At 43.2% G+C, this 13,417-nt stretch overlaps 2 protein-coding genes across 3 annotated transcripts in view; one reads left to right on the top strand and one right to left on the bottom strand.

Moving 5' to 3' along the window:
* HMGN3 (high mobility group nucleosomal binding domain 3) overlaps window positions 1-4,252 on the bottom strand; it is a 29,806-nt gene extending 25,554 nt beyond the window's left edge. For both annotated transcript variants that reach the window (XM_081251220.1, XM_081251221.1), the window contains exon 1: window positions 4,062-4,252. In XM_081251220.1, the coding sequence (XP_081107346.1) occupies window positions 4,062-4,076 (15 nt within the window). In that variant the 5' untranslated portion in view covers window positions 4,077-4,252. The remainder of the gene's footprint in view (window positions 1-4,061) is intronic.
* Window positions 4,253-11,646: 7,394 nt separating this feature from the next.
* LOC308626203 (protein tyrosine phosphatase type IVA 1-like) lies at window positions 11,647-12,726 on the top strand. Its single transcript, XM_081251065.1, is given in 2 exon segments — window positions 11,647-12,355; window positions 12,357-12,726. Coding segments are annotated over 2 exon segments (519 nt in total). The 5' UTR covers window positions 11,647-12,101; the 3' UTR covers window positions 12,622-12,726.
* The last annotated feature ends 691 nt before the right edge of the window (window positions 12,727-13,417 follow it).

The raw sequence follows: 13,417 nt of genomic DNA, 5'->3' as shown, positions 1-13,417 counted from the left end.
TCATTATTCTTAATAATATACAATTCTTTGAGTTTTAGTAAAACTAAACATTTTCATCTATTGAGTCTGTTATTTTCTTATAAGGATATAGGACATGTGAGCCTCTTTATCTTTCTAAAGTAGCACACTTTTTTCAGTGATACGTGGTACAAATATTTTTTCCCCAGTTGTTCATAAGTTTTAAAATTTTGTTAACAGGGTTTTCTTTTCTTTGCCATACTGACATATTCATTTTTATGTAGTCAAATTTATCTCTATTTTCATTTACAGAGTCTGTCTCTGGTGTTATAATATGTCATATTCCTTTGAAAGATTAGTCAGAAACCTTGAGTATTGTTAGTTAAGCATCCCGCGTGCCAAGCCCAGCACTACTGGGCCTTTCCACTTTATGAAAAGAGATAAAACGTAATTTCAAATCTCAAAGCTAGAGGCAGACAGACTTTTCTTTCTTAAACCTTTATTTTAACTGTAAAGAGAGACTTGTGTTTACATCACAAATTCCTGGAAAACTGCCTCATTAGAGAAAATTTCTGATGTGATACACTAGACACTTCCAATAGTTCCAGTGATGAAGAAGTGGAAAAATAAAAAGAAGGATGTGAAAATGTGTTTGCTACTCATGCCAGGACCATGGCTCTAGGACTTGCTGGCTGAGGTCTCTTTGTAGACCATCAGGTCATGACATAACAGCGTGATCACTGTAAGCATTCGTGGATGTCTGACCAGAACAGTCTAGAACTCAGTCATTCACTGTGCCACCACCACCTGAGTCCAGGAATTAGTGGCTGGTGACCCACCACCCATTAGGTAATGAATAGAGGAAACTCAACTTTATTTAAATCTCACCAACTTGGGAAGGGATGGAACGCTAACTGAAGAACTCGTGACCACTGAGGGCTATACTGCTTCAAAAAATACTACCGCAGTGATAAAAACCATTTGGTTTCATGTAGTTATGACTATCACACACGAAGATATAGATAAAACTCACAAAGCTAAGACAGACTCAAGGATGTATTGTACAACACGGAGAATATAGCCAATTTTTTTGGTAATAACTGTAAATGGAAAGTAACCTTTTAAAATTGTATAAAAATTAAAACAAAAACAATAAAAAATAAAATATTTAAAGAAAAGAAATGTCATAAGAATGTTTTATATTAATGTGGATACTGTGGCCTTCGAGGTACAGTATATACCTGAGGCCTGGTCATGTTGAGATACAATCAGAAGAGGCATCCAAATGCCTGAAAACAGAAAATGCCTGCTTTTCTCTTTGTATATTTGAAACCGCCCCCCACCAACACACACTCTCAAGACTGGCCCCAGTTCAACCTTCTTTCTTTAGCTATCCTACAGCTTTTAGAATCTATACTATGTATTCTGGGACATATATACAGGCTTAATATAATTCAATTGTTTTGTGGCCACTACCCTTATCACCTCATTGAATTAAACAGAAGCTCTATGAGGGTAAACTTTATATCCCTATGGCACGCAAGCAGTGCTAGGATTCCAGATGTTTCTACTGACTTTATTAGTGCCGTTTCTTCCTCTGCAGCCTCAACAGTGCTCGTTAAATAACATTTCTTGATTTCTGGGAAAAGTTGAAAAAAGGGGCCAAGACGGTTAAAAAAAGAAAAAAAAGTATTGTGGGGACACTTTCGAAACTTATAATGTACAACAGGCAGTGCTGCAGCCAAGAAAAATATCGTGGAGTAGTATGTACATGATACCCCAGCTTCACAGATCCTGCAGAGCAACGCACAGATTGTCTCCAGTTCTCTTCTTTGCACCTAGGCAGCCTTTACCTAATGACTATTGGTTCCTATGTAAGTTTCCGTGAACTCCAGGGTTCCATGAGGCGGCTCCAAGGTTTGCCCTGTAGATGGGATGGCCATGGAAGCCACGTTTAATTTGTGGCTGCTCCTGTCTAGGTACCAGTCCAGGTCTTTTGGCCATGGGTAGAAATGAAGAGCATTTCTATTAATCAAGGAGAGCTTTCCCACCTCTGAAAACCCTCTGATGTCCCTAGGATGACACACAGGTGCCTGCACCCAGGTCTTCCCCTAGTCCCAGGATGCCTGGCTAGCTTCTTTATGGCTAGCTTCTTCCCTGCCTTCTAGGAAAATAAAACAATAGTTAAAAGCCAGTTCCTCTACTGCTCTTCTTTTCTTCCCTTCTATTTCCCTAAGAGAGGTGAGCAATGAGGAAAAGTAAGAGTAATGGTTTCACCAACTCTTGACCCTTGGACAACAAGGATTCCGGCACATCAGGATCCATTATAATAAAGAATTTGTGCACCGCGCTAACCTACTATTTGTCTAAATTTGTTAATAATTCCCAAGAAAGGAGATGGCATCAACTGTACTCAGCAACCCATTTCTTGGTGACTCTACTAGAATTCCCAGCTTCATCATTAAACCAAAGATAAAATGCTGAAAATTGTGGTCTCATTCTAATATCCTCGTTTTAGTAATGCAAAAACAATACTTTCATAAAAAATAAGTTTAAATAATGAACCTAAAGTATTAGTACTCAATATGCCATCCATCTTCTTAGGCTGGGAGTCTCTTTGCATTTCAAACTCCCCTTGACACACCCACCACTAAATGAAGAGAATGAGTAAATAATGTCTGAAAATAAAGCCTCTAGACCTGCAGCATGTAATTAAATCTCTGGGACTAGCTATTGGTTGGTGAGTCCCTCGGGTAATTCCTGTCTCAAATCCCCAGTTCCATGGAATACCCCTGTCAAGGTTAAACGAGATGTTTAATCAAACTCTGCCCACACTATGAGGCACATAGTATGCGCAGAATAAACTCTAAGATTTTTTTGAAACTTTTAATTATAATGCTTTTTTTAAAATGGAGACAAGTTTCCACCAAATTCTTAGTAAAGACAGATAAAAAGGCAAAAGCTTCTGTATTTTTAAAGCTTCAATATTTTAAAAATTCAGTCATTTACACACACACAAATCATTCCACCATCTTTAACGGATAACGCAGAATATTATTTGCCCTTTTGCTTCACATTTAATACTCTCACTGGTTAACAGCGTTGGAAACACGAGGGCAAGGCGTCTTCTTAGAAACAGCCGCTACACAGCGGTTTTTCCTCGGGGTGGGAGGAAAGCCTTCCCTTCCTCCCTGGGACAATGACAAGTCGCAGCCCGACTCCGAGGGAAACGTGCGTCCCAGTGCGAGTTACTTGGTGTCCGGGGCCTGTGCGGAAGGGGACATAATAGTCCGCCAGGAGTGACCCCAGTGCCCCCTACGCACCTAGGGGCGCGGGAGCAAGCGGACCCCGTCTTCCGGGACCGAGTGTGAGTTTGCGTCCCCGCATCGGACCCGGTGGCCCCTGCCCTTTGCAGCCACGGTGCGCGCGCCCCCGGCGGCGTCCCGTCCTGCTTGTGGCCAACTCCGCGGCTGCCGCCGCCAACTGCGGGCAAGTCCAGCCACCCTGGCCCCGCCTGCGCCGTCCCCAGCCCTGCCTGACACTGGAGTTGGTACATACGGGTCTGCAGCGCAGGCGAGCAGGGGAGTGAGTGCTATTTTAAACATGGCTTTCCCTCTCCTGTAGCCTCAGAGCCATCGCGGCGCACCGGCGTGGGCACGGCCCACATGGGAATAACCCCGACATCTGCCCGACTTATTGGATTCATTTTCGATCTCCCTATGCGTGGACTTGTTCCCCACCCCGTGCTGCTTTTCCTCCACACTAACCGCAACCTGGCAGTTTGTAAAGAGGAAACTCCCCTCCTGGAAGCGGGGGTGAAAAGCGCTTTTGCTTCTTCTTCGAGGTGGAAACCATTCCGGCTACAATGAGTTCAAAAAGAAGGGAAGCCGGGTCGCCGGCAAGAAAGTAACATTCAGAGATCGACGGGGACAGAGGGAGGGCGCAATGTCTGCAACAGGCAACTGAAAACAAGCACTGAAGAAGCAAAGAGATTCGCAACCGCCGAGTTACTACCGAGTGCACTGCACGCCATCCATTGCAATGACAACATTTGCTGTTAGCACAATTTGAAGGCCTTTGAAATGTTTTTTGGTAAGACTTACCTTTCTCTTCGGCATAATGACTACGTTGGTGAAGCTAAAAAGTAAAGCAACGGGCTGGAACTGCTGGCACCGCCGCTGGATGCTGGCACCGCCGCTGGAGGCTGCCCCCGCCGCAGCTGTTCACGCGCAAGGCTCGGCGTAGCCCGGCCTCCGGGACCTGAACCTCCGCGGCTCCCTCCAGGGGCCCTCTACTCGCTTGCCTCCCCGCTCCTCCAATGAGGAGCCCCGGCAGCCGGCCGCGAGGCCCCATTGGCTGCGGCAACGTTCTAAATTCCACGAGGGCACGCCCACCTCCGTGCGCACGGTACGCTCTGTTGTAGTTTCCACTTCACCGGGGGGGGGGGGGGGGAACCTGCCTGGCGACTGAGCATGCCCAGTTCAACTAGTAACCTCCAAGCCACAGGATCCTGTAGTTTTGTTTTGCCGCTCCCTTTTTGGATTGTGTCAGTAGGAAGAGTAGGCCTTCATAAGGAAGAAAAAGAGTAAGGATGGACACATTAATTTTATAAGGTAAATGTATACACAGCAGGCACTTTATATAGTTTACTGTAAAAGCTTGTAATGAATGCTGTGTGATGGAGCGCTGTGAAAGTGGGAAGGTACTCTGATCTGGAAGAGTCTGGCAACCTTTAAGGGTCTCGGTTTCCCCTTCTAGGTTTCTAGTGACAATAATCCCTAAAATTGCTTAGGAATAGTTTCCTGAAATCTGATTACAAATCACTCACTAATTCAGCCACCTTCAAACCAGGCTTGAAGGTGAACAGAGTTCACCTTCCATATTTGTTATGGAAATTAGAAAAGACTGAAGAAGGTCAGAACAGATTATTTTATTTTTGAAACATATTTAACTGACAATTTAAACATGCATAATTTAATGTTTCTCAAAGTTCTGCAAGGCGTTTAACAGGCATTGCAAACACTTCTGAATTTATGAAATCATGCTTACCCTGATACCAAAACCAGTGAAAAACCACAAAAGTAAAGAGAGCTACAGACCAATATCCTTCATAAACACAGACACAAAAATCTTGAACAAAATTTTAGTAAATCAAGTAACTATAAATGAAATATAACTTTTAAAAATTGTGAATCACCTCTATGTTGTATACCTGGAATCTATATATTATTGTACATCAGGTATACCTCAATAAAAAAAGTTCTTTTTAGTAAATCAAATCCAACAACATTTAAGAGAATGACCAGTTAAGTTTATCCTGGGAATGCAAAATTGGTTTAACATCTGAAAATCAGTCAATGTAAATCACTGTATTGCTGGAATAAAGGGAAAAAAATCCCATCAGTTCAATAGATGCAGGAAAAGCACTAGTGAATGGTTAAGCAAATTATGGTAACTACATACAATAGAATACTACTCAGCTTAATAAAGAGGAATAAAATATTCCTGAATGGATGAATGTCAAAAACAAAATGCCATGTGAAAGAAGGCAAATACAAAAGACCATACTGAATAATTCCACTCATATGAAATTATTTTTTTAAAAAAGCAAAATTAGGCATGTTTAGTTTTATAATCATATTAGAAGGCAAAAGTTCACATTATAGGAAAACACTAATGAAACCTTATGCTACAAATATGGCCAAATCCACTTTGGTCACGCAGAGGCTACAAATAGGTATTAAATAACATTATCAGGTAATTAATTTTAATGATTGACATTTTTCTTTATTAATCTTCAGAGTCATGAATTCGTATCCTAGAAAACTCCAGAAGTGGTCAATGACTTTCTCTTTTGTAATATCTTTAGGAGCTCACAGATTTTTATATATTTGGCATGCTTCAGTCTATTGCCATTATTACTTTTTTTTGATACTCATATTGCCCCCAAAGACTTCTTTGTTTATCAGTAAATTCCGAGGAGCGTTTCTCTTGTTTTGATGTATCAACCTCTAAGACTATAAAGTCTTCTCTGCAGGATGTGGATGCTGTCTTAGCCGATTTAGACAATGGATAAATGAAGAGAGTTACTTCCTGAAGAAGGAAGAAGGAAAAAATGAGTAAACAAACCTCTTTTCCGATTCCAACTCCTCTCCCCTTTGTTCCTACTCAGAACAGCTGGAATCTTACACTGACCCCAGCACTTTTCAAACAGCAAGATGGAACCATTTTATGGTACCATGACTATCATTAAGGAAGATGGGGAGGGAGAAGGGAAAAGAAAAAAGGGCAGAGAATAGAAAATATCAGAGTGCATTTCACACGGTAAAGGCAAGTCGTGTTTTATAAAGCGTTTCCATTTTCCATACGTTTCCATGTAAACACATACCACACATAGGTACATGTATGTGGAGTGTGTGTGTGTGTGTGTGTGTGTGTGTTGTAGGTTGTGTCTTGAAATGTATTTTTAGGATGGGTCTTGATGAAAAAACCTTAAAGCTACTGCACAGCCCTAATGAATCTTGTGGATCTCTGGGGGTCCCAGCACTTTCTTCCTCTGGAAGAAAGGTGTTTAGTCTTCAGATCTCGAAAGGAAATCTTGAAAGGAAGGGATCACCTCCTTCTTGATCTGTATGTCCCTCCTTCCCTCTTTCAGGCAGGCACAAGCAGGCTTTTGCTCTAAGTAATGGCAGTTGTGGAGAAATCAATACTAGAATCATATTTTGTTGCTTCTGATAGTTCTGTAATTCCTGGGTAAGTTACTATTCTTCAGTGAATAGGCCAAAGAACTCCAAAGGTGAATGAACAAGAGGGGGCAAAAGAATAGTCTATTTTTTTGTATTTTTATCAGTCAAGTCTCTAATTGGATTGAGTGCTAACTTTTGAAGAGACCACATTTAGTTTTTGCAAAGTAACTGGGACAGAGAGCCACTGGTCCCAAATCATAGACACTGCCTGTGATTCCCAGACCCTAACCCCAGCTTACTGAATCAGAATCTTTTATGGCTGGCCTTGGGAATCTGCGTTTGAAACAAGCTTCTCGTGTGATTTTTATACTAGAATTTGCTTGGGCTCCATCCTTCCCCAATTCCAGTTTTGCCAGGTACTACTCACCTTCTTCGCTAGTTGCAAGATTAAAAACGTCCCACCCCGAGATCCTTAGAAAAGCACCTCCTCCCAGCTTCCCAGGCAGCGCTAGGCAGCTCCTCAGCCCTTGGCAGCATTAAATTCCCTGGCCCCCCATCCTCAAAGGGAACCCAAGCTGAGCAAAACCCCACAAGCCACATCCTTTGAAGGCTCTATTATTTCAATGATTGGACAAGCACACCTTGTAACTGCATTAGCAAGGAGGGCCAGGGCGTTCTGTGATCTTCCAAGAGGAACCCCTTTTTTGTTTTTCCCAGCCTTCAATCACATTTAATCTGTGTGCAGATTCTTTACCCCAAGTGTGTTTTACACCGTTTTCCCACCCCTGGTCCTTTTCAGATCCAATCTCTGTGTTATTTACCTCTCCTTCTTCTTGTTGCTGCTGCTTAAACTCACAGGAGTGTAATTAATTTGCTCTTTGTAGTTCCCAAATGACTATTTGGGCAGGAATTAGCCATGCACTGTAGCTAGAACCAGGGATTGGGCTACATTTGTTCGGCCATCCTTTTTGGCTGGATTGTCCGCATGGCCAGCGCCAAGAGCTGACCAGGTTCAAGGTGGTGAAAGTTAAGGGAGGGGAATCCCCAAGGTTCAAGGCAAGGACACAGCAAAGTAAGGACACATCCCATTCCCTTAAGGGAGAAGCCACAGGCTGTCAGGTGCCCAAGACCAGTTGGGGTTGTACGTTCTTGCACACTATGGCCAGGGCGATGCACTCTCAAGCAGGCCCACCCCTCCCCTCTCAGCTGGGATCTTGGCACCCATTTCTGATGTCTTCTGCATTTCCTTCAAACCTCAGGATCCCTGGGAGCTGGTAGGAAACATCCAATAGCCCCATCCCTGTCACTATTCACAGAGGACCTGCCTTTCAGGGCAGATCAAACCATTTCCTTTTCTCAATGATAGCAAAAAACACCAAACAACAACAACAGCAAAAATAGCCAGGTTTAGGGAAATGAGAATCAAATGAATCATTCTGGAAAACACCATATAACAATTGGAGATGATTTTCAGGTTAGGTTTGTTAAGAGCTGCTTTAATTCTCAAGCACTAGGTAAGAGTTAATAGAAGCAATAAAATGACTTTGCCGGGTCAGAATGAATTCTAACCACAAGGCAATCAATTTTTACCCAGCAGTGGGAAACTAGCCTGAAAATGTTCCATAATCTTTAAGGCTGCTTTTAAGCACGGAGGGTTTTTGTTGTCATTGTTTAAGCATGAGATTGTGCTGTTCCCACAGAAAGTCTCGTCCTTTCCCCCCTTCTAATTCCTCCTCCCACTGCTGCTGTCCAGAATCTTTAGCAAATGGTTTCTTTTTGTTTGTTTGCTTTCTGAATAAAGGTAAGAGGTCAAAATTTTTGTTGTTTTAACTATTTTAAAAATAAATTCTTTCACAGACACAGATAACAAACTTATGGTTACCAAAGGGGAGATGGGGCAGGGGAGAGATAAATCAGGAGTTTGGTATTAACAGATACATACTATTATATATAAAATAGAAAACCAACAAGGACCTACTGTATAGCACAGGGAACTATACTCAATATCTTGTAATAACCTATAAGGGAAAAGAACGAAAAAGTGTGTGGGTACATATATATATATATATGTATAACTGAATCACTTTGCTATACGCTTGAAACTAACACAACATTGTAAATCCACTGTGCTCTCATAAAAAATTCCTGCCCCCGGGCTTCCCTGGTGGCGCAGTGGTTGAGAGTCCGCCTGCCGATGCAGGGGACACGGGTTCGTGCCCCGGTCCAGGAAGATCCCAAATGCCGCGGAGCGGCTGGGCCCGTGAGCCATGGCCGCTGAGCCTGCGCGTCCGGAGCCTGTGCTCCGCAACGGGAGAGGCCACAACAGTGAGAGACCCGCGTACTGCAAAAAACAAACAAACAAACAAACAAAATTCCTGTCCCCAATAAATAAATTCTTATCAAAAAGCCCTGATGTTGCAATCATAAGGCCTGAATTCAAATCCCAAGCTATGATCACATTGCTCAGCCTCTTTGAACCCGGGTTTCCTTGTTGTACAATGACGAGAATAACGTTTATCTGAGGCAGACGCTGCTAGTTACCTGCCTAATATTCACTCTGGTTTTCTTCCTTATTAACAGAATTCTGATTTTGGTAATCGCTCTGGCCAAAACAAAACAGAACCTTTCATCCTCCAGTTCCCTGGCAGAGGGAGAGGTAGCCACGTGACACTGTTTTGGAAATGAGATGTGTGCGGGAGTCATGAGGTTGTCGTGTAAACGTCACCTATAACAGGGCGGACCCAGCCCCGCAGCTGCCTTCTGCCTTCGGTCCTCCCCTTTCCATTCTGGAAGTTGCTGGTAATGTCTGGAAGTAAGACAGCTATCTCATGTCTGTGAGGATGAAGGCCACAAGTTTAGGACAGAAGAGCAGAGAGGCGTCCGGGTCCCTGTACTGGCCCTGGATTGCTCCCTTCCAGACTGCTTATTACATATGGAAAATAAGCACCTTGCTTGTTCAAGCCACTGGAGCTGGGTGTCTGTGACATGAAGCTGAATACAGTCCCTCACTGATACATGACCTGGAAGAATTGGTGTGAGAATTGGAGACGATAAACTATGGGGATGCACAAAAGCCTGAAGCACAGTCCTTAACATATTTTGTTTGATGAAAGTGTATATCTTCCCCCATGGATTGTAAAGGAGAGCACAGAAAAAATTTAACTTTGCCTGAATCCCTAGGGGCCTGATTTTGGATGTTTAGTGTAAACCTCTTAACATAACTTTAAAGTAGGCAGGGGTAAAAATTATAAACAAGTTTTATTGTTGGTGTGGCATGTGCCACCCTGTGGCTTGCTGCCGTGTGTTAAGGGATGGATGTGTTGCCTTGTTGCTCAACTTTGTCTTTGCTGCGGTGTGCCTCCCTGGACTGTAGATGCTAGAGTCTAAAAACCATACCTAGAGCCCACTGCAGCCTGGGTTCCGGGTGGGATTTGGATTTGGCCAATCAGATGCACTAGCAAGAGATTTAGAAAGTGGAGACTAGGAGAAGGCCACACTTAGCTCTGTCTGTCATGTCTGCTGCTTTTTGTTTTCCTGTGACAATATCAGCAGAGATGCCAGGCACAGCTTTGTGGGTTTTGAGGGGCAGGCTTCCCTGCATCCATCCTGTGGACATAGACTGTGGCAGGTGTAGCCTGGTCTGGAACTGGTGGCAATGGTGGCTTCCTGACTGAGAGAGAGTTTTCATTCTCCAGGGGTCCTAACGCTAGTGGATTCCTGATTGCAGGAGAAGCACAGCTCCTTTGATGACCCGGTTCTGGGGTGAGACCTTGGGAGAGTTTTCTGGAAGTTCAACCTACAGGCTATTTCTTTAGTCCTCCCAACTATCCATGAGCCATTGAATCTTTGAATCTCTCTCTTCCTCCTTAAATTAGATACAGTGGGTTCTGTTCCTTGCATTTGAGCTCAGAGCTATAGAGCTTCTATTCTTGCTTCTTACCAAATATTTCCAGCTCTAAGAGGTGCCTTCTCTTCCCCCTGGAGCTCTGCTTATGGCAGCAGATGTTGAGACAGAGACTGGCCATGTGTGTCCCTGAGTGACCACTGTGAACAAAGTCATCTGAAGACCCTTCCAATGGACACGGGGTACAAGAGAAAAGAAACCTCTTATTTAAGCTGTTGATATTTGGGGGAAATTTTGTCACCACCGGATTATCTATCTTATCCTGAAATGACACAGAACTTGGACCCTAAGCATGAGCTGCTGCTTTAATAATAAAATAAACCCCAAAATATGTGGCACTGGCTTAACAGCCGGTCAGAGGGAGTCAAGGAAATTATTCCTGAAGATGGGAGGACTGGAAATCCATGTTTTTTAGTGGGGAAACATTTGAAAGTGTTGCCGACAGTAAGCTGGAAGGTAAGAGACACACCTAACTTTAGGGAAGAGATTGAAACCAAATTATTATTATTACTCTTTACTTGGTTGCTATTGGTTGCTATTTGGCAAGATATTACAAGAAAGAAATATGTTGGGAGAAGATTGCTCAGTTGGTAAGGATGACTAACAGAGATGAGAGAGTTTACAAATTCAGGGACTTACAAGGTTGGAAAGGCAATTGCTTCTCAACCCAAAAAATAAAAGATAAACCTGATACTTTGGGGACTTCCCTGGTGGCGCAGTAGTTAAGAATCCTCCTGCCAATGCAGGGGACATGGGTTTGAACCCTGGTCCAGGAAGATCCCACATGCCGTGGAGCAGCTAAGCACATGTGCCACAACTACTGAGCCTGCACTCTAGAACACGCGAGCCACAGCTACTGAAGCCCGTGTGCCTAGAGCCTGTGCTCCACAATGAAGAGTAGCCCCCGCCCACCACAACTAGAGAAAGCCTGTGCACAGCAACGAAGACCCAATGCAGCCAAAAAATTTAAAAATAAAATCTATACTTCGAGCAACGAAGCCTATTAAAACCCAGCTTTGGGCATTCGGTGCCCTGAGAGTGAAGCTACAAGAGTGGACCTTTGTTGGGATAACCAAGCCTACACCAAGAGAACAGGCTGGAGAGAGGCAGTTCTGTGGTGTTCTTGGTCACACATTTATGGAGTTTCTGAAGGGCAGTGGAGATTACTGCCAGGCACAGCACGACCTCTATGCAGACAAGTGAACTGTAGAAATTCATTACTACTCCACCAAGAAGCCCCCATAAGAGTGGTGAACCTGGACACAGAAGTGTTGAATTGAAATCCACAGAGCATTCTTTACAAGAGTTCTGACCTGGATGGGGTAAACCTCAGTGCACTTCCTTTCTCTTGCCTCAGTATTACTGGATTGAAGAATTGCTGCTTCTTGTCAGGAGGTTCATTTCATTTCCCATTACTCCCAACTTCATACTCAAAAGCACTGAGAATTTCAAGTGGAGTATATTGAAGTAGACTCAGTTTCTTTGAGTCATTTCTGTATTCAGTCTTTTAAATTCTTTCATAACCCTACTGAGTGTTTTTTAACTAAATTAACATGGCTCGAATGAACCGCCCAGCTCCTGTGGAAATCACTTACAAGAACATGAGATTTCTTATTACACACAATCCAACTAATGCGACCTTAAACAAATTTATAGAGGAACTTAAGAAGTACGGAGTTACCACAGTAGTAAGAGTATGTGAAGCAACGTACGACACTAGTCTTGTGGAGAAAGAAGGCATCCATGTTCTCGATTGGCCTTTTGATGATGGCGCACCACCATCTAACCAGATTGTTGATGATTGGTTGTCTTGTGAAAATTAAGTTTCGTGAAGACCCTGGTTGTTGTATTGCCGTTCATTGTGTTGCAGGCCTTGGGAGAGCTCCAGTGCTTGTCGCCCTAGCATTAATTGAAGGTGGAATGAAATACGAAGATGCAGTACAGTTCATCAGACAAAAGTGGCGAGGAGCTTTTAACAGCAAGCAACTTTTGTATTTGGAGAAGTATCGTCCTAAAATGCGGCTGCGCTTCAAAGACTCTAATGGTCATAGAAACAACTGTTGCATTCAATAAAACTGGGGTGCCTGATGCCATTGCTTGGAAGTGGAACCTAGACAGGACAGGATTTGTCGTACATGTTAGCCAGCATGTTGGCTTGGTGAAGTCTGATGAAGCTTCCATAGGAGTGTTGAAACGCAGTTTTACCAGGCCACAAGGCTGGCAGAATTGCACCCTCTATGTTTGGGTTAAGATCAACCTACTTGGACACTTAGCAAAGGATTCTTGCTGTTCAGCATTTAAAATGTGCTTATCGTTTGTACCAATTGAGTTTTCCTGAAATCATGCAGTATGGAGTCATTCATGTCTTTAAATCTGTTTCCATGCCAGATTCTTATCAGTATATAAGAAATTTAGAAAGACTAGGTGCCAAAATACCCAGCACAATTCTTGTTGTTTTTAGTATCATGTCGAACTAAAATCCCAGGAACTATGAAAAAAAAAAAAAAAAAAACCCAGCTTTGCAGTGAAGATCAGATCACTGAACGTGGATTAGGGTGTGGTGGCCTGAAAGTCCCTTCAGTTGGACCAAATGGCTCAAAATGACTTAAACGCCGTTCAGGGGAAGATATGTTGCTCTCACTGCTAGGCTCAAGGAACCTACAATTAGGGAGGGGGGCAGGGAAAGAGGGAGAGAGACAGGCACTGGGGCAAGAGAGCAGAGAAATATGGCAGAGGAATATGTCTAGAAAGGAAACATGGGTGTAGGTAAGAAGTCAAACAAGTTTAAGTTTAAAAACCTGTTTTACTGTTAGAAGAGGCACCAACTTGGATTAAATGTGATCGTGGCTATTTGAGACTTAAAATGACC

Source organism: Mesoplodon bidens (genome assembly GCF_964165515.1).
Source record: "Mesoplodon bidens genome assembly, chromosome: 12".
NCBI lineage: Eukaryota > Metazoa > Chordata > Mammalia > Artiodactyla > Ziphiidae > Mesoplodon > Mesoplodon bidens.
The sequence above is the reverse complement of the archived record's forward strand: the minus strand, read 5'-3'. Positions and strand labels throughout refer to the sequence as shown.